At 48.4% G+C, this 26,045-nt stretch overlaps 2 protein-coding genes and 1 long non-coding RNA gene across 6 annotated transcripts; 1 reads left to right on the forward strand and 2 right to left on the reverse strand.

Moving 5' to 3' along the window:
* On the reverse strand, positions 1–11,701 carry LOC136007594 (C-C chemokine receptor type 8-like). 4 transcript variants are annotated; one of them, XM_065665529.1, is made up of 6 exons: positions 11,639–11,667; positions 6,996–7,145; positions 6,229–6,913; positions 5,643–5,768; positions 4,052–4,111; positions 1–2,526 (listed from the first exon to the last, which is right to left on the reverse strand). In XM_065665529.1, exons 5-6 carry the CDS (start codon positions 4,094–4,096, stop codon positions 1,456–1,458), a joined length of 1,116 nt encoding a protein of 371 aa, XP_065521601.1. In that variant the 5' UTR covers positions 4,097–4,111; positions 5,643–5,768; positions 6,229–6,913; positions 6,996–7,145; positions 11,639–11,667; the 3' UTR covers positions 1–1,455. The 4 variants fall into 4 exon arrangements, with proteins under 4 accessions (XP_065521601.1, XP_065521604.1, XP_065521603.1 ...); XM_065665532.1 differs by lacking the exon at positions 6,996–7,145 and having other exon boundaries at positions 11,639–11,701; XM_065665531.1 differs by lacking the exon at positions 11,639–11,667 and having other exon boundaries at positions 6,996–7,191.
* CX3CR1 (C-X3-C motif chemokine receptor 1) lies at positions 8,348–18,909 on the forward strand. Its single transcript, XM_065665534.1, has 3 exons — positions 8,348–8,730; positions 9,924–9,993; positions 17,347–18,909. Exon 3 carries the CDS (start codon positions 17,361–17,363, stop codon positions 18,423–18,425), a length of 1,065 nt encoding a protein of 354 aa, XP_065521606.1. The 5' UTR covers positions 8,348–8,730; positions 9,924–9,993; positions 17,347–17,360; the 3' UTR covers positions 18,426–18,909.
* LOC136007596 (uncharacterized) lies at positions 17,311–25,108 on the reverse strand. The gene is made up of 3 exons (XR_010609768.1): positions 24,941–25,108; positions 18,270–18,431; positions 17,311–17,430 (listed from the first exon to the last, which is right to left on the reverse strand). It is a non-coding gene; the product is annotated as an uncharacterized LOC136007596 (long non-coding RNA).
* Between the last annotated feature and the right edge of the window lie 937 nt (positions 25,109–26,045).

Here is a 26,045-nt window from a genome sequence, read left to right on the forward strand (position 1 = left end):
AAGAAATAGCAGTAAAAGCTTCAGAACACCATTTCATTTATCAATACTTATATATATAAAAAAGATGCATATATATAAATGCATGTCTATGTATGCGTACATATTTGTGTATATAGACACACATGTATATATGTTTGTCTATGTACACCTGTATGTATAGGTAACCGTTCACATATAAATCTCTAGATGATCTTAAGGTCCTTTCCACTCTTAACCATTCTGTGATTCTATGAAACCAGTCACTCACAGTTACCAAACTGGAGCAGTAACTCCGGTTGTACATTCAAGAGCACCAACTATACTGGCACATCAGTTGTTTGAAGTGTTCAGAAAGTTCCCCCATGGCAAAATGTCAGTTTCCTCTAGCTGGAAATCTGGGATTAGGCATCTCTGGAGCCTTTGGCCACTCAAGCCAGACAGTGCTGTCTGCTTTAGACACCTCCATGTTACAGGGTGCTCAGTGTGTTACCCCAGCTTGTATCTCTCTCCATCCTGTTTCAGGCATCCACACAGCAACCAGACCCTTGGCAAGCAGATCAGAGCTCTGCTGAAAGCAGGAACCACCCTAGCCTGTGGCTTACCAGCAAGCAGGACCACAGGAAGCTTTGGCATATCACTCTTAACTGCTCTCTCAGCTCATACTCAGTATTTTTCAACTCTTCATCTTTTTTCTTCATGGTAACTATTTACTCATCCTTAGGACACTCATTCATTCTCATAAGGGTTTTTCCTTGACAACCACAGTGTAATTTCTGAGCTACAACTTCCAAACCCTTCCAGCCCAGGAGCTGCAGGCCTTGGTAGTGGATGGAGAGCCAGGATCATACCTAGATACTCCTCTACATTGATTACAACAAAACACATGCATGTAGCATTTCTCTTTGTTGCCTATCATCTAATTACTCACCCACTAAGCTCTTTCTGGGCTGGAAGCCTCATTCAGAGCTGTCAACAAAGCCAGTCCCTGGCATGGTACCTGAAACATTGACCTTTTCTCCCCAAAGAGTGTGTTCCTGCTCCTGCTGTGAGCCTTGACCCTGCTTACAAAGCCAGTCCACTCTGATGAGATGAAGGAAGGAGCAGCCAAGCGCCCTGAGTTTGGAAACATAACCAGTTTCTTTCAGTACTGAATCTGAGGTTGGGGAGGAAATGTTTCTAAGGCACCTCTCCGTGCTGCTCAGAGAGTGCAGAGGTCTGCTGGTAATTCCATCCTCCCTTTCACAATGCAGGCAGGGCAGGACATGCCAGGGAAAAGGGAGGAAGATGCTAAAGAAAGACACTACACTAAAAATTAAGAACCCCAAAGGCAACCATGTTAAAAAGCAAGCTGAAGCAGCTGCTTCTGCTTTTGCTATCTTAAAAGGTTGCCCAAACAGTTCTTCCCTGTGGATGCCCTGCTGGGAGAATTTCTCAGCTTCAGGTCATCTGTTCAGGATGAGTTTTTCACCTGTAGCTCTACAAGACAGCACCAACAGAAGATGACTGTGAGGATGCTGCATGCAGAGAGGAGTGCTTGTCCAGTCTGTGCCCACTGTGGTCTTTGCAGAACAGCAGAAAACGGGCATATTTTCTGAAAGCTTCATGGAGGTGCTTCTTGAACTTCTCACCCACAAAGGCGTAGATGACTGGGTTGAGGCAGCAGTGTACAAAGGAGAGTGCCTCAGCCAGCTCCATGGCTAGGTCTAACCTTTGGCTTGTCTGGCAGTCATCGATGATGTGCATGTTCTTTAGAGAGTCCAGGAAAAGCACAATGTTGACGGGGGTCCAGAAGAGGATGAACACGATGACAACAATAAAAGCCAGTTTAATTGCTCTGTACTTGTTCCGAGTATGGCACTTCTGCAGGTTTTTCAAGATGCTGTGGTAGCAGAAGATGAGAACACCAACGGGGATCAGCCACCCCAGGACATTGACTTCAAAATTACTGAAAGTCTTCCAGCCATTGCTGCTGTCAGGATAGTGAGGCAAGCACTTAGTCTGGTTATTGTAACTTGTCTCCTGGAAAAATATCAAGTCTGGTGCTGATGCTAAAATGGCAACTGCCCAAAGGAACAGGCTGGTGATAGCCCCATGGGCAGTTGTCCGAACCCGTAGAGCGTAGACAGACTGGACAATGGCCAAGTACCTGTCGACGCTCATGATGGTTATGAAGAAGGCGCTGCTGTAGAAGCCAATGAAGTAAGCTGAGCTGATGATTTTACACATTGCATTACCAAAAGTCCACTGAGTTGTGATGGAGTACTGAACCAAGAAGGGGAGGGAGAAAACAAAGAGGAGGTCAGAGATGGTGAGGTTCAGCAGATACACATCAGTCATGGACCTGACTTTCTTGAAAACTGTTAGGATCCAAACGACCAAAGCATTTCCCACGAGGCCAGTCACAAACAGGAGGGAGTACAGCGCTGGAAAAAAGGCAGATGGAAATGCTGGGATATTGTCAAGATCACAGTTGATGTTCAGTTCTAGGTAGTAGAAGTTGTATTCATAGGCTGCAGAGGAGTTAGATGCTGGGGACATGTAACCCACCTGTCCAAGAACAAAGAAGTTCATGAGGCTCAAATACCAAATTACTCTCTTAGTATACATACTAGGCACAAGTCAGCTCACAACAGGCTGCATAGAATCCCAGACTGGTTTGGGTTGGAAGGGAACTTAAAGCTCATCCAGTTCCAACCCCTGCCATGGGCAGGGACACCTCACACCAGACCAGATTGCTCCAAGCCCCTGTGTCCAACCTGGCCTTGAGCACTGCCAGGGATGGGGCAGCCACAGCTTCTCTGGGCACCCTGTGCCAGCGCCTCAGCACCCTCACAGGGGAGAGCTTCTGCCTAAGAGCTCATCTCAATCTCCCCTCATTCAGTTTAAAGCCATTCCCCCTTGTCCTGTCTCTAGCTGCTCTTACAAAAAGTCTCTCTCCATGAGGACAAAACAAAAAGTCCCTCTCCATGAGGACTCTGCCTCAGCTGTGTTGGAGGATCTTAAGGTCCTTTCCAACCCTAACTATTCTACGATTCTATGATGCAAACAAGGAACAAACATGAGTGATCAGTCCTCCCCTGCAAGGTCCTCTGGCAGCTGTGGTGATAAACCAGGGGTTGCAAGTATTCCCTACCAGCTCCATGTGGGGTGCCCAGCCCCATGCCTCAGTCCAGGTGGGGCACCAGCACCAGAGACAGGGAGCATCTCCAAACCAGAAAACCAATGGGCATGGCCAAGGGGGCTGAGAGCCCCTAACATAGGTTTCAGGGTCCTGTTCCATGTTTCCTTTAGAAAGGAGGAAGGGAGTAGGGGTCAGAGAGGAACTGATGCTCGTTTAAAGGCTGTGTTTCCAGTTAGCTGAGTGCCAGAAATAACATTTCATGGGACCAGTTCCTGCACAGTTCGAGCAGGCTTTCAGCTGTAAAGGCACCAGCACATACAGGTCACCAGCGGGTGCTGCACATTGCATGTTTCTCCATGCCAGGTGGGATCAGAAGTGGCAGGTCTGGTCTGAAGGACAATTTCCCAAAGAGCAGACGGGGCTTTCTGCCCCTTCCTCCCTCCTCCCCATCAGGAGCTTTTCCCTCGGCCTGTGCCAGCACAAACTGCTGCTGCCAGCAGCTCCTGCCCACCAAGACTTTCCTCTGCCAACAGGTTTTCCTTTCAAAACCAGTGGCTTTGCTCTCCCAGCAGCTGTCGGGATGCATCAGCATCAGCAGCGTGCCCCTTCCGTGCTCTCTGGCCCCTTGCAGCCCACCCAACAGCAACCACAGCATCCCTGGGATGCACCTGTGACACCAAACAGGTAAAGATGAGTGACAGCACATCTCCTGGCAGGGATGTCCTCCAAGCATTACCTCTGCCCTTAAAGCCAGCCTTCCTCCACAAACACAGCCTCCTGAGCCAAACACATTTTCGCCCCATGGTTTTTTTCTGAGAACACTCGCACTGATTTCTTCTAAACCCTCATCATCCCTACCAGCACTGTGTGTCCCCACAGGCAAAACTGGACCCCTCGCATGTGCTACCAGCCTCAGCTTGCAGGACAGCAGCCCAGCAGGGAGAGACTCACCGATGTGTCCTCAGAGCCCGGCAGGTATGTCAAGTTCCCCTCCATAATCCAACACTGGGTCTGAAAAAGTGCCAAAGTGATGTCTTTGTATCACAGCTTTTAAGAAGCAGGCATACCTTCACCCATATATGGTGACAGCATTTACCTTAGCAAGTCACAGGCAAGGACTTCACTGGAGCAGTGCACAGTCATAAAGTGCCTTTTCCTTTGTGAGATAAGTGTTACATTGAAGATGTGTGAAACCCCAAACCAATGATTTCAGCCTGTCAGTGACAGTCGGAGGAATGGAAATTGCCAGGTGTATTTTCTGAATAAGCAATGTTCTTTCACTTTGAGCATCTCTATGAACGTCAATGGAAGAGGTCTGCAATTACCCCCCTGTGCCCATGACGTGCTCCCATCCCACCTCCTGCCCCTGCTCTGCAGTCCCAGTGGCAGGGAGAGAGGAAGCAGCGCTGCCTCTCCTCTGCTCCTGGGATTCTTGGTAAAGATGCCTGTGGAGGACGGCCCAAGGCTGCCAACAGCCAGCAACTGGAAAGGGCGCGATGTTCACATTAACATTTATCCTTGGGAGGCACCTTCACCCTTGCACCCACCCACCCACAGACAGAAATACCCAAGAGAACTGATCATAGACTCATGGAATAATTTAGGTTGGAAGAGACCTTTAACATCAAGCCCAACCATAAACCTAACACTGCCAAGTCTGTATCACCCTTCCTTCCCAAAACATGCACCCTGAAGACACTCTCACGGATAACGCTGAAGTAAAGCCCTGAACAACTTTACTGGATTTCCACTGGCTCTGCCAAGTGCCTGCTGGCTCCTTATGGCCTCCTTAGTCAGTCCTGTACCTCTCCAAACTGGAGCTGCCAGGCTGCCCAGCACAAGGAACAAGCCTACTGTAGAGCTGTGAGACGCAGCAGGGAGAGTGGTTCAGCAGCCACCCATCAGGAGCTGGGGCTGAGGGTGACACTGGGACACTCACCCCACTCCCATCCTGCTCAGAGAGGCGTTTCAGCGAGCTGAGCAAAAGAGGAGCAGCGTTGGCTGCTGCAGCATCTGCACAGAGCCTGTGGCAGGACATCCTCTGGTGCCTGCGCTGGCGGGTGCACACACCGCAGCACAGAGCACCCCCGGAGCCACTGCTGCTCCTGGACACACAGCACGGGAGGCTTCACAACCCTTCCTGGGGTCAGGCTGCGTCCCCAGAGGGACAAATTGACACCAAAAGGCACCTTTGCTTGCAGCTTACCAAGCTCCAGCCCAGGCTCTGCCTATGGGGGCAGGATGAGGCCTCAGCAGGCGTCAGTAATGGCAGTGGCACAGGCTGCTGGCACCTCTTGTGCAGCGGAGAGACATGCTCACACACCAGTGCAGGAGACCCTGGCTGTGCCCTGCATGGCAGTGGGAAGCCCTGTCTGAGGGGTGCCTGGGCACAAGGCAAATTAGGCACCAGCTCTGGAAGGAAGGTGCATTCTGTTTCAGGAGACCTGGCTGAGCCTCTGTCAGCTCCCCAAAGCAGGAGGAAACATTTTCATCCCCAGACATAGCTCCTTGTTCTCTCGAAGGACAAGTTTTGTATCCTCACCTTTTAAAGGAAGGATGAATGTGTCTCCCAGGGGTGGCTGGATTGGCTGGGAAGGCACCAGAGCTGAGTTGTCCCCTTGCATCTGTCAGTGACATGAAGGGATGAGGCTCCCTCTGCTGGGTTTTCCTGCAGAAGTGAGGCACAGACATGATTTTTATGCAGGGCTGGGTATGCAATCACATACGCACACATATGCCCCTCACTACCAGAGAGACATTGAGGGGCTGGAGTGGGGCCAGAGAAGGGCAACGGAGCTGGTGCAGGGCCACCTCCCTACAACCTCCTGCCAGGCAGTTGTAGAGAGCAACAAGGTCACCCCTGAGCCTTCTCTTGAAGCATTTATCTTGCAGGCCAGACCTTTCCCCACAAAATGCTTTAGTCCACAAAGCCTGAGCTTGCCAGCACAAGTGTGCAGCAGCCTGTCTGCCTGAGCTGAGCTGGCCTGGCCACGGAGCAGGAGGAGATGCTGCTGCTGTGGAAACACCACTCATCTCCCCATATGTGGAAAGAAATGAGGTCTCAGATTTGGAAGGAAACTCAAGAGGAAGGGGGAATAAGAAGAAAAGGGGGTTTCCCCACTCTTTACCCACTGTATCCCGGCACGGCACATCCTTTACTCCTGATTTCCTTCTCTGAAACGGCACATCCTTTACTGCACGGCACATCCTTTACTCCTGATTTCCTTCTCTGAAACCCTCCCATACCCCACAGTTGGGAAGGCACCAAAGTCTGCCTTAGCCCTTCCCAGGAAAAGTCTTGCTGGTTACAAGAGATGCATTGTCTCTTTTTAACTTGGAGAAACAAAAGATGCTTTTCCCCCTCATGTAAAGACCAGAATGGAAGTATTTTCAGCAGGTTTCTCAGACTTTCTTATCCTTGAGGTGTTTCCTGAGTACCAGAGGGTGAACAGAGGTCAAAGATGGAGAGCAGAGATATTTCTTGATGTTGCAATTGTTTTTCAGGTGGTGTTGTGTTCATTTCATACCTATTCATGTCCCACTACAAGTGCACACCATGATAATGAGCAACACCCTTATCTAGGGTTATCACTATCAGCAGAATACAACAGAAAGCCTTTTTTGTCTCCCTGGGGAGATGTGTTGAGGATGTCTGTGAGTCAGCCTGACTTGGTTTCTCTTTATTTGAAGTCCTCCAGTCAAAACCTGTGGGTATTCCTTTTGGCAAACCTCATTTCTTCTGTGCAAGCTTCCAGTTGAATTCTGGGCAGCGCTGGAGGGCAGGGGTTGACTGCTGCCTTTAGGGAAACACAGCTGTAAGAGAAAACGATGAGGTTTAAAGATCTGCTGCTCTGGCCCTATTTCCTAACCTTTACACTTCCTTTTCAGTACGTACCTTTGCTGTTCCCTGGCTAACACCCAACCAGGAACTGGTTCCCCGAATATTTCCACAGGTGCTGACATCACTTGTGCAGTTTGGTTGATGCTGGAAGCTCAGTTTGACCTCTGGTGTATTGCTGTGTGGCTGTTGGGGATGTAACCTTTGCTAGACAAAGCATAATGCCACGAAAAGACATGTAACTATCAGAAATAGCAGAACTCAACTTACACAAGAATATTTGCCTGGCAAGTCACTACACCAGTCAATGAGCTCAGACAACCTGGAAGATGCTCACCATCCCAAACCCCCCATCCAGCCCAGCCTGTTTGGATGCAGCATTACTGACTTTGGAGAGAAAGCATTTTAACCTCCCTTGGCATCTGAGGCAGGGACAGGACCTGGAGGTGTTTCTAGTGCTGTATTCCTGCATGTGCCAGAGGACCTTGGTATTTGTACCTTCCCCAGCTGGACACTGTGTCTCGGATCCCCATAATAATACACCCCACTGCACATGCCCCAGCCATGCCTGAAAATGTGCTATCCCACTGGGATGTGTGGCATCCCGTAACACAATCCTGAGCGTGATGCTCGTGTCAGGGACCAAGAAGGCTCCTTGATTAATGAACATGCCAATGCTTAAACTTTCAGACTCCTCCTGTCACACTGGAAGCCATGGGCTGCAGAGAGATGTTGTACTCAAAACCTTGTTTACAGGCAAAGAGGAAGCACGTGTGTAGGTAAAGCCAAGAACTGATTGTTGGTGTTACAGCAATCTCAAAGCTCCAATCATCATCAGTCTAGATCTGCTGGATGCACAAAAAGGAAGACTACTAATGCAGCTTAAATTATTCTGCACATGCAGTTTCTATCCCTTGTCATGATGGCACATTCACCCTTCCCTTCTGCTTTGGGTCCTAAGGCCAGTGGTTTTACCCAAGGAGTGGTGTGGTGCTGGGGAGGGAGGTGTTGGAGTGAGCTGTCAGCATCTCCAGCCCTTCCCTGGGACCAGTGCAATGATCCTGCTGATGGGTTTTCTGCCTCTCTCTAGGATCTGCTTGGGGTTGGTTTTATATGTTTTCTGACATGCTTTGATACCTTCTTCTGCCTTCACTGGTCTGCAGCCTTGTGTTACACCCAATTTACTATGTGTGGTGCCCCTTACATACATTAGGTACTATTTTTGTTCTGTGTGTTACTGCTAAATGCAGTTTTCCCAGCTCCAGGAAGCATTCTTTTAACTGACCACCGGTGAGCTGTGTATAGCTACAGGGGTCCCCAGTGCCAGCCTGTGCCCCACCTGGTACCATCCTGTACCTGTACTCCTCTGTGCTGCATCCTGTGTCCCCACTGCTCAGGGGAGCGTACCAGATTTGTACTTGTATACACTGCACCGAGTCAAAAATACCTCATTCTGCATAGGACAAGGGGAACCAAGGGGGTGGCAGCTTTTACACCCCAAATATGAGGCTCCTCAGGCATTTCTTCTGTGCAGATCCTGTCCTCTGCAAGCACTTCTGCCCCTCGGAGTGGCCGCATCCTGCTTCACAGTTTCACAAGGCGCCAGCAGGACCGGAGCAGAGCACATTAATACTTTCTCAGCAGAGCCACGAAGCTCAGCCCAGGAAGCTGCCCTGCCAAACTTCACATGTTTCATAGGGTAGGCATCAACTCTAAAGAGGAAATATACATTTAAACCCAAACAGGCTCCGCTTGAAGATAACATTGGTTTTCACTGCAGCTATGAACTAAGGTAAGAGACAATTCCACTTGACCTATAATTTGACAGAGCAGGACAACAAATGATGTGTGATGTACTTAAGTAAACTCTTCACTGCTTAGTGCTTGGAATCTGAGTGATACTTAATTTGGGTAAAGATGATGTGGATAATGTTTACAAACTGTGAAAGCAGAAAGGGAAAAGCTTTTATTAATCAAAGTGACCCAGAGCAGAGAGATTTTACTGGGATGCGTTATTTGTGGCAATACTCACCCTGGCTAGAAGTCTTCAGGGTTAATGCTGACAGATGGCTAGTGTGCAGCATAGAAAAGACAGAGCAAGAAGATGCAGCCCTTCTACTTCATCAGAAGGTTTTTGTTCGATGTCAGGACTCACCAGCGTTGCTTGATTTTAGTTCTAGTCAGTGAACCAACATCCCAAACATCGCCGACACTGAAGGACAGCCCGAACCTGAAAGTCTGCTAGAGATGGCAGCAAGTGTTTGCTGAGGACAGAGCAGCAAGAGAATGGCAGAAAAGAAACCCTGAAACCCCAACTTTCTGTATGAGCAAATCACTTAATTTCTCTGTGACTCAGACTTCCATGGGAAGGTGGTTGTTACAAGGATGGCTGATGGTTTGGGTGAGACATTTGGGTAATCCAGGGATGGCAGGCTGTTAAGTGCTTGTGTGATATAAACACAGACCCAGAAACAGAAGTTCTGTTGGGGCAAACCCTGTGTTGATGCAGCCAGACAGAGGCAGTGAATTGGGTGAGAGGATAAAAGACAGCAACTGAAATGAGTTCTGAGGGTCTGGGCAGCACAGAAAAAGTCTAAAAGGGAGAGGAAAAGGCTAAAGTTTGACAAAGGAGAACACTTAACACTTACTCTGAGAGTAAATCACAGAGTAAATGTGATCTTCCCAGGAAGGGGCTGTCAGCTCCAGAACCTAAATCTCATCTGGACATAGTCCAGTAGTAATGCTCTCTGAAATAACAGAGAAGATGATCTAAGAGATGCCCCATTTGTAGACAGCCTTCTCCATTTTCTGAAGGATGCTGAAGCAATGTCAGCTTATTAATAACAAAAAGGGGGGGGGGAGGCAGGAAGTAAATAGGCCCCACAATAAATGTGGTGAGACGATGGGGTGAGTGGTAACCATAAACAAGTACAAACAGTGCATATAACTACAAAAATTCATCTGTTTTCACCTTCCCTTCGACAGAGAAAACAAGGAATTTGAATGCTGCTTAAGAAGGACAGACCTGGGACAAAGGACTCCTGAGGAACAGCAGGTAAGGGAAAACACCACCATAATGCTCAGCAATAGGTATAAAATTACACAGTGTCACAAGTAACTGTGCGAGCAGGAAAGGCAAAAGGGAACTAACTCGCTACAGGACTTACCTGTGAAGCAGATGTCCCAAGAAAACCCTGATCCTGGCAATCACCATCCAGTCAAATGACAACCCCAAACGCCAGTGCCCTGTGGGCAGCTCTGTGCCCCGGCAGCTGAGTCAAAGTGCTCCCCAGCTTCTGTGAGGACAAATACAATTGCTGCTCTCCAACAGGATTCTCGCAGCGTTCCCCTGGTTTCCTGTCTCCTGGCTGGTCTCTGCCTGGAAACCACCTCAGGTTGCAGAGGCGTTGCAGAGGACCCTTGGGTCTGGCCACAGAATCATGACCCTGAGAGTCACGGATGAAAGCTTCGGAAGCATTTCAGTGATTTTTGAACCTCAGTTTTAAGATCTGGAGAAAACACAGGAGTCTGAATCATACTGTCAGGCCATGGCTCCTAAACGCATAAGTCATTTCTGAAACGGGTATTTAAGGCTCTGACCTTCATAGGGCCAGATTGCTAAAGGTACTTTGACTGCCAGAGGTTCAGGCTAATGCCTCGTGGGACTTTTCAGAAGCCCCCCAGTATTTAGCTCCCTTTCAGAAGAATGCCCCATCCCTGGCAGTGTTCAAGGCCAGGTTGGACGGTGCTTGGAGCAACCTCCCCTACTGTGAGGTGTCCCTGCCCATGGCAGAGGGTTGGAGCTGAATGAGCTTTAAGCCCCCCCCCCCCCCAACCCAAACCAATTCTGTGAGTCTATGATTGGTATCAATGATAGCTCACCAGGAAGATGCCTTCATGTGACTATTGGCATGGTCACTTGCTCAAGAGCCTTGGTTATGCCCTGAAAGCGGAGCCATGGCAAAATCAGAGTGTACACACTTCTGATGTGATGGGTTAAGCTGAAACTTGTGCCCTGGTTACTTGCTGCCCTGCAGTTATCTCCAGGTTAGCATGGAACGTCTCTAAGAAAGCACTTTGCAATGCTATAAAGTCTTAGGGAAAGGTGAAAAAGATCCTGTCTTGCCCTCCATGATCCAAGCGTGATCTTTTCAAGTGTATTTTTTTACCCCAAACTATTGGTTTAAGTTTGTAGATTTTATCCCCAGCTGGTGGAGTCTGCTTCCAATTCAGTTTGTGATGTTGGTGTCAGAACCCGTCCTGTCAGAACTGTAGAACTGGTCCAGGGAAGGGGCATTTTTTATATCTCTTTCACCTAAATGCCTTTGTGAAGGGACCACAGGCCTCTGCAAGACTCAGACTTGCATTTATCTTAAGAAGCAGTGGTTTGACCGGCTTCCATTTCTGGGTGTTTTATTTAGGACACCTTAAATGCCCTAATTTTCAGAAAGCCCCAGCGTCACACTTCTGCACCTTGAATCCACCTTGAGCTGGAAACTATAATAACGAAGCAGCCCACAGCACTATTCTCTCTCAAAGAACTTACCCTCGAAGTCCAGGGCCAAGTCTCCATAAATGAAATTAGCCAAAGCAATCAGTGATTATTAAGAATAACTCTGCCAGGCCACAGAAATGGCCCTGCTGATGTGAGAATAAATCACAGAATTAAAAAGAAATACCAAAGAAGGGCGTTTTCTCACCTTAAAGTCATCAGGGAAGGACTGGAGGACCAGGGAGCAAGGATGCGTCTGGGATGACACCATACACCCACTTGGAAGTGGTGAAGGAATGATAAAAGAACTGGTTAGAAGGTGGCAAAACATGCAGGGTTTAACAGAGGCAGTACAGACTGGCTGTTTGATAGCAACATCCCTGTCCCCAAACTGAGGGGACCAAAATAGGGTCATTGTTGCTGAGTGTGTACCCCAATACTCCGTTTGCTCTGCCTCCCTGCCTATCAGGGGCTGTAGGGTTGGGCTGTTCCACTGTGTCTGGCCTAAACCCATATCCCAGACCATGGTTTGAATTTCCATGCATCAGTTTGTAGTATAGCTAATCCCACTACGTGAGCAAGGCTATGAAATCAAGTGTACACCTACAGCCCCAGTCCCAGGCTCTGCAGTGGTAAAGCCACTTCCCATTTAGCACGTCTTTAAACATCTGTAAGCACCCGAGGGTTGCATCAGCTTCTCTTACTGCAACATCTGGCTGAGGGCTGGCTTTCAGACTCTGCCCGTAGCAGCAGCCAGGTTTCCCAGCAGATGTTCTCCCACTCTTGAGACACAGTCTGTGGTGTTTAACTCCCTAACATGTCACTTTGGCTGCATTAAAGCCCATGTGAATCACCCAGGAAGCCCCAGATTATTCAGGTCTCTCTGAATTACTGTCTAATTCTCTACCTCTTTCATCACTTCCCCTGCTACCTCTGATTGCCAGTCAGATTTCAGACCAATGAGGAAAATACTGACAAGTTTGGGGCTTTCAATTCATTATTCCAACAGACCTTTTATAAGCAATACTCTGTGTTTAGTGAGACATCCTCCATGGCTGTCTGGCTTTTGAGCTCTGACAGTTAACCATCCTCAATCCCATCGTAACATGTTGCTGGAGAGTTGTGTCCATCAACTATCCTATGATTCTATGAAATAAGCAGTCAGTGCAAGTCAAAGCTTCAACTCTTCTGCACAGTACCCTTTATCAACCCTGTAATTGCATCAGATGTCCAGACAAAAGCTTCTCTAAAGCTGCACAGACTGGCATCAGCTACACTCCCCCTCTTTGCTGTTCAGATTTCATTTTGACCAGGTTAGAGGTTGCTGCTTCACCTTGTTCCCTGCTTCCAAAGGTCAGAATCATGTCATAGAATCCCAGAATGGTTTGGGTTGGAAACGACCTTAACATCACCCAGTTCCAACTTCCTGCCATGGGCAGGGACACCTCACATTAGACCAGGTTTCTCCAAGCCCCTGTGTCCAACCTGGGATGGGGCAGCCACAGCTTCTCTGGGCACCCTGTGCCAATGCCTCACGGCTCATCCTTGTGGCCTCCTCTGGACTTGCTCCAACAGCTCCATGCCCTTCTTATGTCAGCTGCTTCCAGCACCTGTAGAGGTGGAACAGGGAGATTATCTCCTCAATTCAGGACTGAAGAAAAGACTGAGATATAAACTTAAAGTAACTGCAGCTGCTGTGCTGCTTTTGACCCCAGCTGTCTAACAGGATCCCAAACAGCTCCAGAGACTGTCCCGTAACAACGGAACCACCCAGCTCTGAAAGATGAGCTAAGTGTATTACAGGAACCAGTTGGGCGTAGGACTAGAAACCGGGCCCCATCGCAGGTTCATGTATTGCTGTAAGTCCAAGTTTTGTTTTGGGTATCATACAAATGGTGGCTAGAGATGTCCGCAGCAGTCTGGTGGTTGCGTGGTAGCTGCTTGGTGCCAGGCTGCTGAAGCGTTTCAGCCAGAGCGCTATTAAGACTTGCATCTCTCCTGTTGGTTTCCACCTAGTTCTGGTTAATTCTCTTACAGCTCTTTCTTTTGTGTGTTAGAAGAGCCACCAGCAGCTAAAACACGGCATTTGGATGTACCCAGGGACACCCCTATTGTGTGGCCAAGACCCCCCGGCTGGCCAGAAGCAGATGGGTGTAGTCACAAATGCACAAAAGCAACACGTTTATATTTGGGTAGGGTGGTGACAGCTCGCATCTAAGGGTGAGAAAGACAGATGTGCCCTTTGGGTTTCACAGGGCTTCCCACAAAGCCTCCAGCTTCCCTGAGCCAGTGAATCATTGGCGTGCAGCTTTGGCCTCTGCAGCTTTGCCTTCATGAGGAAAGTGCACAAGTCAGCCTCCCCCAGAAGTGCTGACTAAGGTGTGAAAATCCTCCTGAGCCTTGAATACTTCCATCAGCGCACTGCGCAAGTCTGAAGCGTGACCCTCTGCGTTTGGTTATTGTCTGTTAACTTCCCACTGGGGGACAGCGCCGTGCAGAGGTGAAGTGCCCGCAAACCCCTTTTCTTGGCAGTAACCGGGCACATGGCTGAAGCATCAGGGGTGGTAACTGGAAAGCTCAGATGCATCAAGGATTTGGCTCTTGTCGCCCAGACTGATGCCAGTGCTGAAATGCACCTTCTGTTGCTTAGAGGAGTTTGTGGCTCTCTCCTAATTTCACTTCCCTATGTATTACATATAGTGCACGTGGTCGGTTGGAATAGCTGGGTTGAGAAACAGAGGGTTTGGGTGCTGCAGGCTATTGTCTTTGAGATAGCTATAAACATGATGAAGGGCAGAAGTGTTTGTGGGGAGCAGGGTGTAAAACCGCTGGGGAAGTCTGGAGAGAGACGGCAAAGCCGTTGAGCAGTTCCATGAGAAGCAGAAGTGAATCTACTATTTCCTGTACTCAGCAAGGGAAAACATCTGGTGGAGGGACCTCACAGCCCTGCAGTCTTCTTCAACATCCTCTGTGCTCTTCAGGTCACTTCATACCCCAGACTGTGACCATTTTGTGCCAGCAGTTTTGGATGCCAGTGTCATTTATGCGAGTGTTGCTCTTCCTTGCCCCTGGACATGCCATGCAGCATCTCACCCTTCCTGCTGGCATAGGTACCGCGGGCTTTGCAACCACCCATCCAGGGTAAAGGAAATAGTTTGTTACTGTAGAAATAAATGATGCCCATCGGTGAGCTAGAGATTACCTGACTGAAAAGGTGATTCAGGAAAGATCGGAGCCCAGGTGACGTTCCTCTTTACTTCAGTAAGACCAGGAGTTCATCCCGCACCTCCATGTAAATGGTCTCCTGTGAAGAAGGCAGCCATTCCTGCACCCAGCTTTCTCTGCAGGCAGTGCCAGTGGGTGCAGCCTGTGCAGGAGTCTGCCAGATCTGAGGGCTGCCCCATGGTGGGAGCTGCATTTCCTTACCCGTGTGAAACCTTCCCTGTGCTCGAGGGAGCAGAGTGGTTTGTGTGGACCTCTATGGAAACCCTCCAGAGGAACAAGCTGCCTTTCTAGGCAAGAATTAAGGGAGCAAGCATCGGAAATACCAGTGCAGCTGCTGGTTCTCAGACAGGAGACTAAACCAGTGTGTGCTCTTCCTCTCCAGGTCAGGGATTTCACCCAGCACACACAGCCTAGGCGAGCACCACCAAGCAACCCTCTCTGGATGCTAATGGGATACAAGCAGGCATCAATCAGTTGTTACCTCTGTGCACGATGGCACTTCTGCTCATCGCACACACATTGAAACAGGAGCATACAGAGCAGAGAAGAAGCTGGGGCACTTTGCAGAAACATTGTGGCCTCTGCCAGGCTTTGTTTCAGAGTCATGAAGTTAGGATGGGACTTCTGAAGGTCTCTTGTCCAAACGCATGCTCAGAGCAGGGCCAGACGAGTTACAAGTGCCTCCAGGGATGGAGAGCCCACAACCCCTGTGAAGCCCTATTGAGGAGTTTGATCACCTTCACGGTGAAAATGATTTTCCATATAGTGAGTAACAATTTCCCATGGCCATTGCCTCTTACTCCTCTGAGGGAAGTTGCCTGCATTGCGTTTACACCTTCTCACTAGATTCCCCTTTGAGATGCCTCTTGTTGAGGCTGATCAAACTCACTTCTCAGCATCTTCTCAGGCACCAGACCCAGTCATTTTGGTAGCCCTCATCTGCTGCAGACTGGTACCTCAGTGAAGAACCAGCTGTGGAGCACATCAGCCCACAGAGGGGGATGGAGGCTCTGGTGCAGTCACAGCTCAGTGGCAGAGCTGGGCAGGCTGCTGTAGTGACTCATATTCCGTGCAAGAGACTTGGTGTACCCTGACAAGTCTTTCCATTTTAAAGGCACCTTCTGCATACATTTCAGCCCAGAAAAGGAGAAAGAAAACATCGCATTACAAGCAGAAACGGCCTCAAGCTGCCCCAGGGCAGGTTTAGATGGAGCTGAGGAACAATTCCTGCCCCAGAGGGTGCTCAGGCATTGGAACAGGCTGCCCAGGGCAGGGCTGCAGGCACCGGCCCTGCAAGTGTTCACACAGCGTGGAGACGAGGCCTCAGTGCCATGGGGCAGTGGTGGCCTTGGCAGTGCTGGCAACGGTTGGACTGGGTGAGCTTAAAGGGCTTTTCCAATCTGGTTGGTTCTATGACTATGATCAGCATGGGAAGGCAGAACATGATGGCCATCTGCGATCTGTCCTGTTCATTTCTGTATCCCTCAGCAGGGTAAAGTAAAGAGATAAGGAACCTGACACGTATCTCTGTAGGTACCTCTAATCTCACAGTATCTTGTCCGCAATTGCTGTCAGCTTCTGCCCCAGCACCTAGGCACTTCCTGTTCATCCCATCTAATTCTACCGGTCAGATACCACATCTCCAGAAGCTGGAGAATTAACCTGGGCTGCAAGCAAGGCCAGGCTGTGCATTCAGACTCAGCTCCCAGTTCTAGTGGGCACGCACTGCATGAGGTGCTGAGCCCCATGGGTGTGCCTGCTTGCTGCAAACTGCCTTACCATGCCATGCTCGTGCTCTGAAACTACCAGCGCTGAGACAGCCCTTCTTGTAGCCCACTTTTCCTGTTCATAACCACAAAGACTGTTTTCTAATGACTGTGGGCACTTCTCATTTCAATGCTTGGGAGACACTGAGGCTTTGAACTTTCAGAAGAAGAAGGTATTTTCAAATGGAGAGCCTGCATTTCCAACGAGCACAGAAAACCCATCTTTGAGAAACGACTGCAAAATAAGAGGCCAGAAATTCACGGCCCACAGCACAAAGGGTGCTCTGGCAATGAGGCTTTAGGAGAAAATGTCAATGGTCACAGTAGCCACCCATGGGAGAGTTTGTTGTTGTTACCACTGCATGAAATGAAACTTCTTGGGCAAGGACTGTCTCACACCTCACGACATCTCTATTTCATGCTTAGTCCCACAAGGCTTATTTTAAACAGAGGCTATAAAAACTATTGCTATCAGTGAAGAGTGGATGTGCTGGGATTCCAGGCACTTCACTCCAAGTGTTAGGAGTGGGAGCAGTTACACATCGGTGTCTACCCCTGAGTAACGTGCCCATGCTCTCCTTATAGTCAAAAGGAGCTTCAGCAGCGTCTGGAAAGCAGCCTGCCTTGTCTTAAAGTGCATTTGGCCTGACGCTGCTCTTCATTGGCTCTACTGACCACATCTCCCACTGACAGGAGATGTAAACATCTGATCAGAAGCAGCTTATGGTCACTGAACCAAGTCCCTTCCTTATAGCCAATGGGGGTCCCTGTAAGAAGACCATGACACTGTGACCAAGGGGTAGTTACCAGTTTTGTTCTTACTGACCTTTCCTTCCAGATCCAGCTTTAACAGGCTGGTTTGGCCGCGTTGTCATCTCTGTGGATCTCCCTCTCTGACATCATCCTCTTTTCCCTTTTCATGTAGCCAGAAGATTCATCATGACGGAAGCATTCACGGGAACAACGGCCGAATACACTTACGACGAACAAGCTTTTTCCTGCAATAAGACTGACATCCAAGAGTTTGGGAAAATATTCCTGCCAATATTTTATATTGCAGTGTTTGCTCTCGGCCTCACAGGGAACCTGATGGTGGTTTTTGCCATTGTGAAAGAAGGCAGCAAGAAAAGCATCACTGACATCTATCTACTGAACTTGACTATCTCGGACCTTCTCTTTGTGATCTCCCTCCCCTTCTGGGCCTCCAACACGGTGCGTGGATGGACCCTCGGGACTGTTCCATGCACGGCTGTTTCCTCGCTGTATTACATTGGTTTCTTTGGGGGCATGTTCTTTATCACTGTTATCAGTATTGACAGGTACTTGGCCATTGTCCGGGCGACGTATTCTCTGCAATCCAGAACAGTGAAGCATGGCTTTCTTATAACCTGTGCAGTGTGGGCTATAGCTGTTCTAGTTTCAGTGCCGCAATTTGTGTTCTCCCAGCTGGTAGAAAACGACTGCATTTCTGTCTACCCCCAGGAGCTGGAGAACATCTGGCCAGTGTTCTGCAACGTGGAGCTGAACACCCTCGGGTTTTTCGTCCCGGTCTGTATCATTTGCTATTGCTACTGTGGGATCATCAAAACCCTGCTGTCCTGCAAGAACCAGAAAAAAGCACGGGCTGTAAAGCTGGTCTTGGTTGTGGTGGTGGTGTTTTTTCTGTTTTGGTCCCCTTACAACGTCCTGATTTTTCTAGAGACTTTAAGGCACTATGAGGTATTCACAAGTTGCAACCGAATTAAATCCCTGGACTATGCAATGCACCTGACTGAAACCATCGCGTTCAGCCACTGCTGTCTCAATCCTTTTATCTATGCCTTTGCTGGGGAAAAATTCAGGAAATACCTTCATCGTGTCTGCTTAAAGTACTGCCCATTCCTGTGCTTCTGTGGGCCCTGCAGCCGCTACCAGGTCACCCCTTCCGCCAGCTATGCAGAAAGCATCGTGAACAGCAACGTAACCCTCAACACCAGTGACCAGGATGGCTCTGTCTTCGTCTGAAAGGCTCTGTGAAGAAGAAATGTGTGTAAATACATCATCTGCAGGGCCAGCCACCTCTGAGAGTTGCCATTACCCGTACAAAGAGACTCAACGGCTGCACTGAATCACTGACGTGCCTCTTGTTAAGCATTAGATGTTCTAAACCAGTGAAGATTTTAAGAACTAAAAGCAGTACAATATGTCAAGGCTGAATGTGGAATTGAATCGAGAGAGAGGAAGGGGGAAAGTGAAGCAGCAGCAGCACTCTTGGCCTGGCATGGGAGCTCGAGAAGAATTTAAGGAGAGAGAAGCTGTGAGTAGTTTCATCGTTGAAACTTGCACATGTGCCAGTGTATGAACACGGGTACAAATGTACATAGACCTCAACCCATTTTTTGAGGGACTAGAGATCTGTTTAATGAATGGTAGCTGACTGTTATCAAGGGCAATGGTTTTGATACTTAAGGGGTATACATTTGATGCTATATATTCATATAGAAGTGATTTTGGGGTATTGATTGCAATAAATGTTTTACCTGTGCTTTCATACCTAATAAAATCCTACTGTCAAAACACCCCAGAGTTATTTCTGAATACACATTTACTGCCAGCAATGCACTCGGTGTTTATAGCATGCACTAACCAGAGCAAAAACCATGCTTAAGGATTTGGGTCCTGACCTGGAGCTGATCCAGGTTTCCTGATGGGTTTGGGAATCATTGTGCTTAGTCCAAGTCCATCATGATCAGGCTGCGAATTGCTCAGAGAGGGTGGTAAGCACATGCTTCATGCCCATACTCTGCTTGCCACACATTGTAAACACCAACTGTGTCTATACCATCATACAAGAGCTTTCAGGACAAAATAGCCACTTGCCCATGCTGTTTACCACAACCTTCCTCAACCTTTGTGGCATCCCCTCCCATAGCTGATTTCCCCAGGGAAACCTGCAGCTGTACCCGGATTTAACGCGTCCCAGAGGACACATTTACCTTGTGCACTCCGCATCCTGCAAACATCTCTTCTACTCTTGCAATCGGACAACTGAGAGACCTTCCCCAGAGCCCTCCCTGTGAAGCTCCTGCCATCATCTGCTGCAAGAGCAATGGAGGTTTGTGTTGGTGCTGTGGGCTGGAGGTAAGGGAATGGACCGCTGCCATCTGAGAAGCTGAGATCATCTTACATGGAAAAATCAAGGACCAATCTCTCAAAACAAGTCCATGCCAGTGGGGCCCTCTCTGTAGGCACTGATGGAAGTGGGAGTATGTCAAGCCTGCAGAACCCCCCTCACTTTCCAACTAGCACAAAAGGGTTGTTTTCCACTATCAGCAGGAGGAGTAGGCCCTTTTTCCTACCTCTTGTTTCTAAGAAGGTTGGAGGAGAGCCTTTCCATGGAGACATCATTTTCCATACGCAAAAGAATCACAGAATGGTTTGGGTTGGAAAGGATCATCCAGTTCCAACACCCTCACACTAAACTGTGTTACCCAAGACTCCATCTAACCTTGAACACTGCCAGGGATGGGGCAGCCACAGCTTCTCTGGGCACCCTGTGCCAGCGCCTCAGCACCCTCACAAGGAAGAACTTCTGCCTTAGATCTACAATAACTATACCTATATGGAATCTTCAACCCTGGGCTACTGCACACCCAGCTCACTCTACAGGATCACAGCCCCTTTTCATAAAGCATCCTTTATTAGGTGTAAATACATTCTATATGCTCAACTTTAAAACCAGAAGCTGCCAGTGCACTTCCAGACTCCATACGTACCGTCTAAGATGAAATGCACTATAAGCATCACTTGAAATCAGATTCCATTTCAAAGTCCAGCCTGCCCAAGCGGGACCAGACAATCCCCTCTGTCCCCACCCCCAGGCAAGTGGCATTGGAAATAAATGGGATTTTTACAGTGTTTTTTAAAGAAACACTAAGATGTGCAGAAAGAAAGAGGAAGATGCTCTGAGACTAAACAAGAAGTCGTGTCTGCACGAAATCAGCCTGGAGAGGGTGGGTTGCCAAGCTGAGCAATGCAGTCTCACGTGCCTTATGTGAATTCCCTTTTCTATTCCAGACAACAGGGAGTTACTGGGTGGGAGGAGTAACAGGCACATTTAGATATGATCCATGTGCTGGCTCCAGGATGAAGCCTCTCTGACAGCTCTCTAGGGAGGACAGCACTTTTCCTGCCTATCCCAGTGGTTCCCCAGCAATCCTGCCTATCCCCAGCACAGTGCGTCCCAGCACACATAACTTCCAGATCCATCTGCACAATGCAGACTTGCTACTGTGAGCCCAATGATTGTCAGCCTAAGATCATCAGTGCTTATGCCATGTACTTGCAAGTTATAATGGATGTTATTTATGTGCTCAGTATTTGAGCATCTGTATGGGATTAAAAGCTTCAGGATGGCTTCTTGGCATTGGGTTCTGCAACAAACAGCTTGTCCGTGCAGATGCCTCCTCATAGCAGAAGTGGTAAATCAAAGAAAACCCACTGAAAACCAAACCATTTTCCTTCTGTTTGCATCAGCAGAAGAGTTTCCTTGTAATTGTCCCTTAGAAACCCTTCAGCCTCCAGGAAACATCCAGTGCTCTGAGGGCAACCGGTAACCAGCTTTACCAGGACTGGGCTGAGCTGCAGCTGAAGGCTTTGCTGCTCTTCACTGTACTGCACCATGCCAGGATGTATGGGGAGCCGCAGCCCCACAGCTCCTGCCCACACCGTGCCTCTGCTGTGCTGTGTGACAGCAAATACTGTGGGGTCTCCTGTGTTTCTGCTTATTTTATACCTCGAGGTGCTCCTTGCACCATTCGAGCCTGACTGGAAGCCCACTGATGTCTCTTTAAGTCCCTCCACTGGACTTCCAGTTAGGTATAGCCCTTACTTAAAGATGCTGCTTCTCTTTCAAAGCCTCTGCAGTGGGAAGCTGATGCTTTCTAACTAACTGCCCAGTTTACAGCATGCTCTTTCCTGTGTACAGCACTAAGGCTGCATATATCCTTAGACTAGATCGACACATCCCTGAGGACCATCCAGTCCCTACCCATCACATATGAGAAAGGAAACCAGTCTCTCAGTATGGGATAACCCCTTTTGATCTGCCATGAACTACAGATAAGAGTCTTGCTTACTGAGTAAGTCACAGTTTACACATGAAAATATATATATATTTTATATATATTATATATATATTATGTATATATACCGACCGAAGCACACTTGGTATAATCTATCCATTGAATAGCATTTGGCTGTGCAAAAAGGTCAGGAAACCTCTGGATTTGGGGGGGGAGGGATTGGGCTTTGTGGTTTTGGGGGGTGGTGAGCTATCTTTGCATCTTATTTTGCCATTGCGATCAATGCTTCCTGTTTGAGAATCACACCGCCACGTGACATAAATCTTTTAGCAGCAGGGTTACATTTGGAGGAACAGATAAAACCCGAATCCTCATCTACTTTTAAATAGAATGAACAAGGCACATAATTAGCCAGACTGCTTGCAGTGAGGTAAGTGGACATGAAGCGTCCTTTTTAGCTGCCACTGTGCATCCCTCTCATTCAAATAACCCATCACAGTCCCAAAATCATAGGATTTATGTTTCTCTGGTTTTGAACCATTCCTGGCTGCTCTGAACTCTTTTCATTGACATTTTGAGGTTTTAACTTGTACAAAACCCTTAGGAACGCACCAGTCAGGGCATCACACTGGCCTCGGAGATCACTCAGTGGTAAAAGCCATTGTTGGTAACATCGGCATCAGGAGCCCCTACCTGCACATTTCCTTTGGATCGAGAATTTGCTGGGAGTGGATCTGAAGCCCTGGTCCAAGGTAGTCTGAAGTTTTAAGGCTCTGTTTAATAGAGAAACTATGAACACATTGGTGATGGATTAACTTCTGTCATTCCCATTTTGTCTCTGTTACCTTTGGGACGTCCTTCACGAGGTCTCATAAGTAATACAAAACCATTGTCCCAGCAGGATGCTCTGATGCCAATGAGGGGACAAGTCCCATCCATGCAAGGTTCCGTACCAAGTCCTGCTATCGCTAACAACCAAAGGAGAGTTTCCCAAAGAAAACCTCAGATACCAGCTTTCTTCTTCCCAAACCCAAACTCTAGCAGTTGCACTGTCTATCCCCATCATTGCTTTGCATCTCCTGGCTGGTAACATTTTTCCTCTGTAGCTGTTGCCGACGCATGTTGTGGTGCTTTGCCAAAGGCCATTTACAGACCCTTTATAAACAGCCACACTTTAGCAGCGAATGAACTATTTTCTGTGTTAAGGACCTACCCAGTCCTGCACCAAGATTTACTGCTTGCACGCCGGTCTCTTGACTCTGTAAGAGACCCAGAGCTCTAATGAAAACCAGTGACTTGCAGAGATGCTATCCTGAGGTTCAAACCCCGTTACCAAAGCGAAACGTGAGAACAGTTTAGAACTGCTAAAGGACGCTTGTCACACACGTACAGCCCTTCTGGTGAAGCTGGTGATGATTCTGCTGCCACTCTTCGTAAGAACTTCCTAATTTGCTTGGTAGCTACTGCAAGAGCTTGGTTTTCAACATACACACACCCAAACCTCAAGACCTGGGTTCTGCAGTGTCAGTGTTGACGCATTGTTTTCAATGCAGAAAAGCACACCTACCAACTGCTCCTGTATAATTTTGTCACACGGATATTCAAGATGTGAACGACAGTAGTTAATAGACTGTATTTAGTAGTTAATATATTAGAATCATAGAACCATAGAATAGTTAGGGTTGGAAAGGACCTCAAGATCATCCAGTTCCAACCCCCCTGCCATGGGCAGGGACACCTCACACTAAACCATCCCACCCAAGGCTTCATCCAACCTGGCCTTGAACACTGCCAGGGATGGAGCACTCACAACCTCCCTGGGCAACCCATTCCAGTGCCTCACCACCCTAACAGGAAAGAATTTCCTCCTTAGATCCAATCTAAACTTCCCCTGTTTCAGTTTTAACCCGTTCCCCCTTGTCCTGTCACTACAGTCCCTGACGAAGAGTCCCTCCCCAGCATTCCTATAGGCCCCCTTCAGGTACTGGAAGGCTGCTATGAGGTCCCCACGCGGCCTTCTCTTCTCCAGGCTGAACAGCCCCAACTTCCTCAGCCTGTCTTCATACAGGAGGTGCTCCAGTCCCCTGAACATCCTCGTGGCCTCCTCTGGACTTGTTCCAGCAGTTCCATGTCCTTTTATGTTGAGGACACCAGAACTGCACACAATGCTCCAGGTGAGGTCTCACAAGAGCAGAGTAGAGGGGCAGGATCACCTCTTTTGTATTTTGTATACCTCAATTGTATGTCAGTCCTTTCCTAAAGATGCAGAGTATAATAGCTCCCATTGGACATGGAGAAAGCTGTTTGCTTGTGAAGGACTTGGCTTTTACCCACCTTCCAACTGCTGTCCTTCAATCAGCTGGAAGCAGCACATTAACCCTGTATCACTGAAGGCAGAGGTTAGTGATGGGACAGAGAATACAAGCAAGGACCCTGGCACTACTTTTTCGCTCTATAGATGGTATTATCCACTTGCCATCAGCAGCTGTAACCAGAATAGTCCATTTGCCACCCCCCCCCCCCGATATTAGGTCTCTAATTGATAAGTTAAATGCATTTGTCACTGCTCCATATTCACCTGCAGCCCAACAATCCAGCTACAAGTAGGTCGATACGCTGGGATAACGCAGGCCATTGAGAGAAGCTGCGTTTCTCGCACAAGAAGTTTGCATTTAGCCCCTAAATGCTACATTTGCTGTATTAAAATCAAGCCCAGCAGCACAGCTTGCAATGGATTTGCAGGGCACATCAGAGGATGCTGAGGAAGCAGAAGGGTAGATGGCTCCATACGTCTGCTGACAAGACAGTTCCCTCTAGTGCCAGACATGTGCTGCTGCTTCCGTGTGCAGGTTCCTATGCACTTCACCAACAGAGTTCCTTACACCGAAGAACTGCTTGAAACCTTGAGCTTCAGCTGCTGTTATCTGGGCTCCAAGGAGGTAGGAGCAAACTAGAAGGAAATGGCACCACCTCTGTCGCACCCCTTTTGCCACCCCTTTGCCCCAGGCAACTGAGTAATGTGGGCTCCAACTTGGCCATAACAGGAGCACAAAGCAGTGAGGAGCATCTCCCACTGGAAGAGCCACAGACAATAGTGCTAATGGCCTAAGGCTGCTCAGGGATGGGGAATTGGGTTAGCACACACAGGAATTGCTTTTCCAGCTCTTCCTAGGGACTTCTCGCTAGATTCCTGCTACAGAAGGACCTTCACCACCACGTTTTGGGAGGAAGGTGTTTGAGGAGGCTTAAAGCTGGGTTTGTTTGGTTTATAAATGACGATACTAGAATTGACTCAAATCTGACCAGGTCTTAACCCCTGAATGCTTCAGAGCCCCTCTCCAGTATGTCTTTGCTTTACTGTAGCCCCTCTCAGTATTACCTTAGGAAACAGAGGTCCTCCTACTGCTGTCAGATGGTTTTTCTAAGGGAGCCCTCATTTGAAGCACTAAGACTCACCATCACTTGGTCTCTTGTTCAGTTCCTTCCTCTTGGTCCTGTTGCTGGTTCCCGCTCTCCAGATCCTCCTCATAGCTCAGGTTCCAGGAGACTACAGTGCAAGGGATGGTCAGAATACAAGCTACCATAAAGACAGCGCTGAATGCATTGGCCAGAGGTTACAGAGCAAGCCAGATTCACAAAAGGCAACTGTAGGCAGTGGCATCCATCCTTCTACACAGGGCTAACAGCACCTGGAACCAAGTATTTCCAGGTTCCCTTCTCACTATCCTTCTATTCACCCTTGCTTAGGCAGCATCCTGTGTCCTAAGCTCACCCCATCATTTCTTCTGTCCATCTTGAGTGTCAATGCTTTGCATTCTCACCAGAGGGTGGCATTATTAAACCCTCTCAGACTTCAAGGTCAGTAATGGTAAAGAAGGCAACTGGAGTCAAACATCCATTTCTTCAGGTCTTTTTGATTTGCTTGTCCTTGAGCAAATGAGAGCCTGTGGGTGTTATATTAAGCAGCTTTACAAGGATTCCCGAAGCACATCAGGATTTCTTGTGAACCTCAAAGAGAGCTGTTCCAAAGAGAAGCTTTTAGTGTTGTTATCACAGTTTTATTTCAGTGCCCCGCGTGCTTTCCCCTGCTACCGAACAGATCACATCAGTTGCCTGTACAGCTTCTCTTGAGGAGGACGTGCAGTGAAACAGCTTTAACAGTGATGGCAGAGACTGAGTCTCAGCAAGCATAGAAGAAGATTAGGGATTGATAAGAGCAAGGACTGGTTCTTTCCCAGCCTTGATCCTCTGCAAACACTTTGCTTTCTCTAACTAGCTTCCTTTATGTTACAGCTGCCATGTGAGGAATGGGGCAGGAAAGGCTGTGATAACACTTGTGTCTAGGATAAGGCCAGTCTTTCAATAAGCTTTTTAACACTACCAACCACTACAAGCTTGAGAGCTGGGGGCACTACCACAGATCAACCAGGAATCAAAGCTTTTACACCAGAATGCCACCGCTCCTCTGTACCTAAACATCTCAGTGAGCATCAAAGTGGCTTGAGGAGACCTCTGCTATTCATTCAATGCTGCCTTGTCTTTTTCCTTCCTTTGGAGAGAC

Source organism: Lathamus discolor, chromosome 2, assembly GCF_037157495.1.
Source record: "Lathamus discolor isolate bLatDis1 chromosome 2, bLatDis1.hap1, whole genome shotgun sequence".
Classification (NCBI taxonomy): domain Eukaryota; kingdom Metazoa; phylum Chordata; class Aves; order Psittaciformes; family Psittacidae; genus Lathamus; species Lathamus discolor.

Coding starts and splice junctions, on each gene's coding strand:
- LOC136007594 (XM_065665532.1), bottom strand. CDS start 4,096: ATGGAGGGGAACTTGACATACCTGCCGGGCTCTGAGGACACATCG. Junction 2,527..4,051: donor CGGGCTCTGAGGACACATCG/GTGAGTCTCTCC, acceptor GTTCTTGGACAG/GTGGGTTACATGTCCCCAGC.
- CX3CR1 (XM_065665534.1), top strand. CDS start 17,361: ATGACGGAAGCATTCACGGGAACAACGGCCGAATACACTTACGACGAA.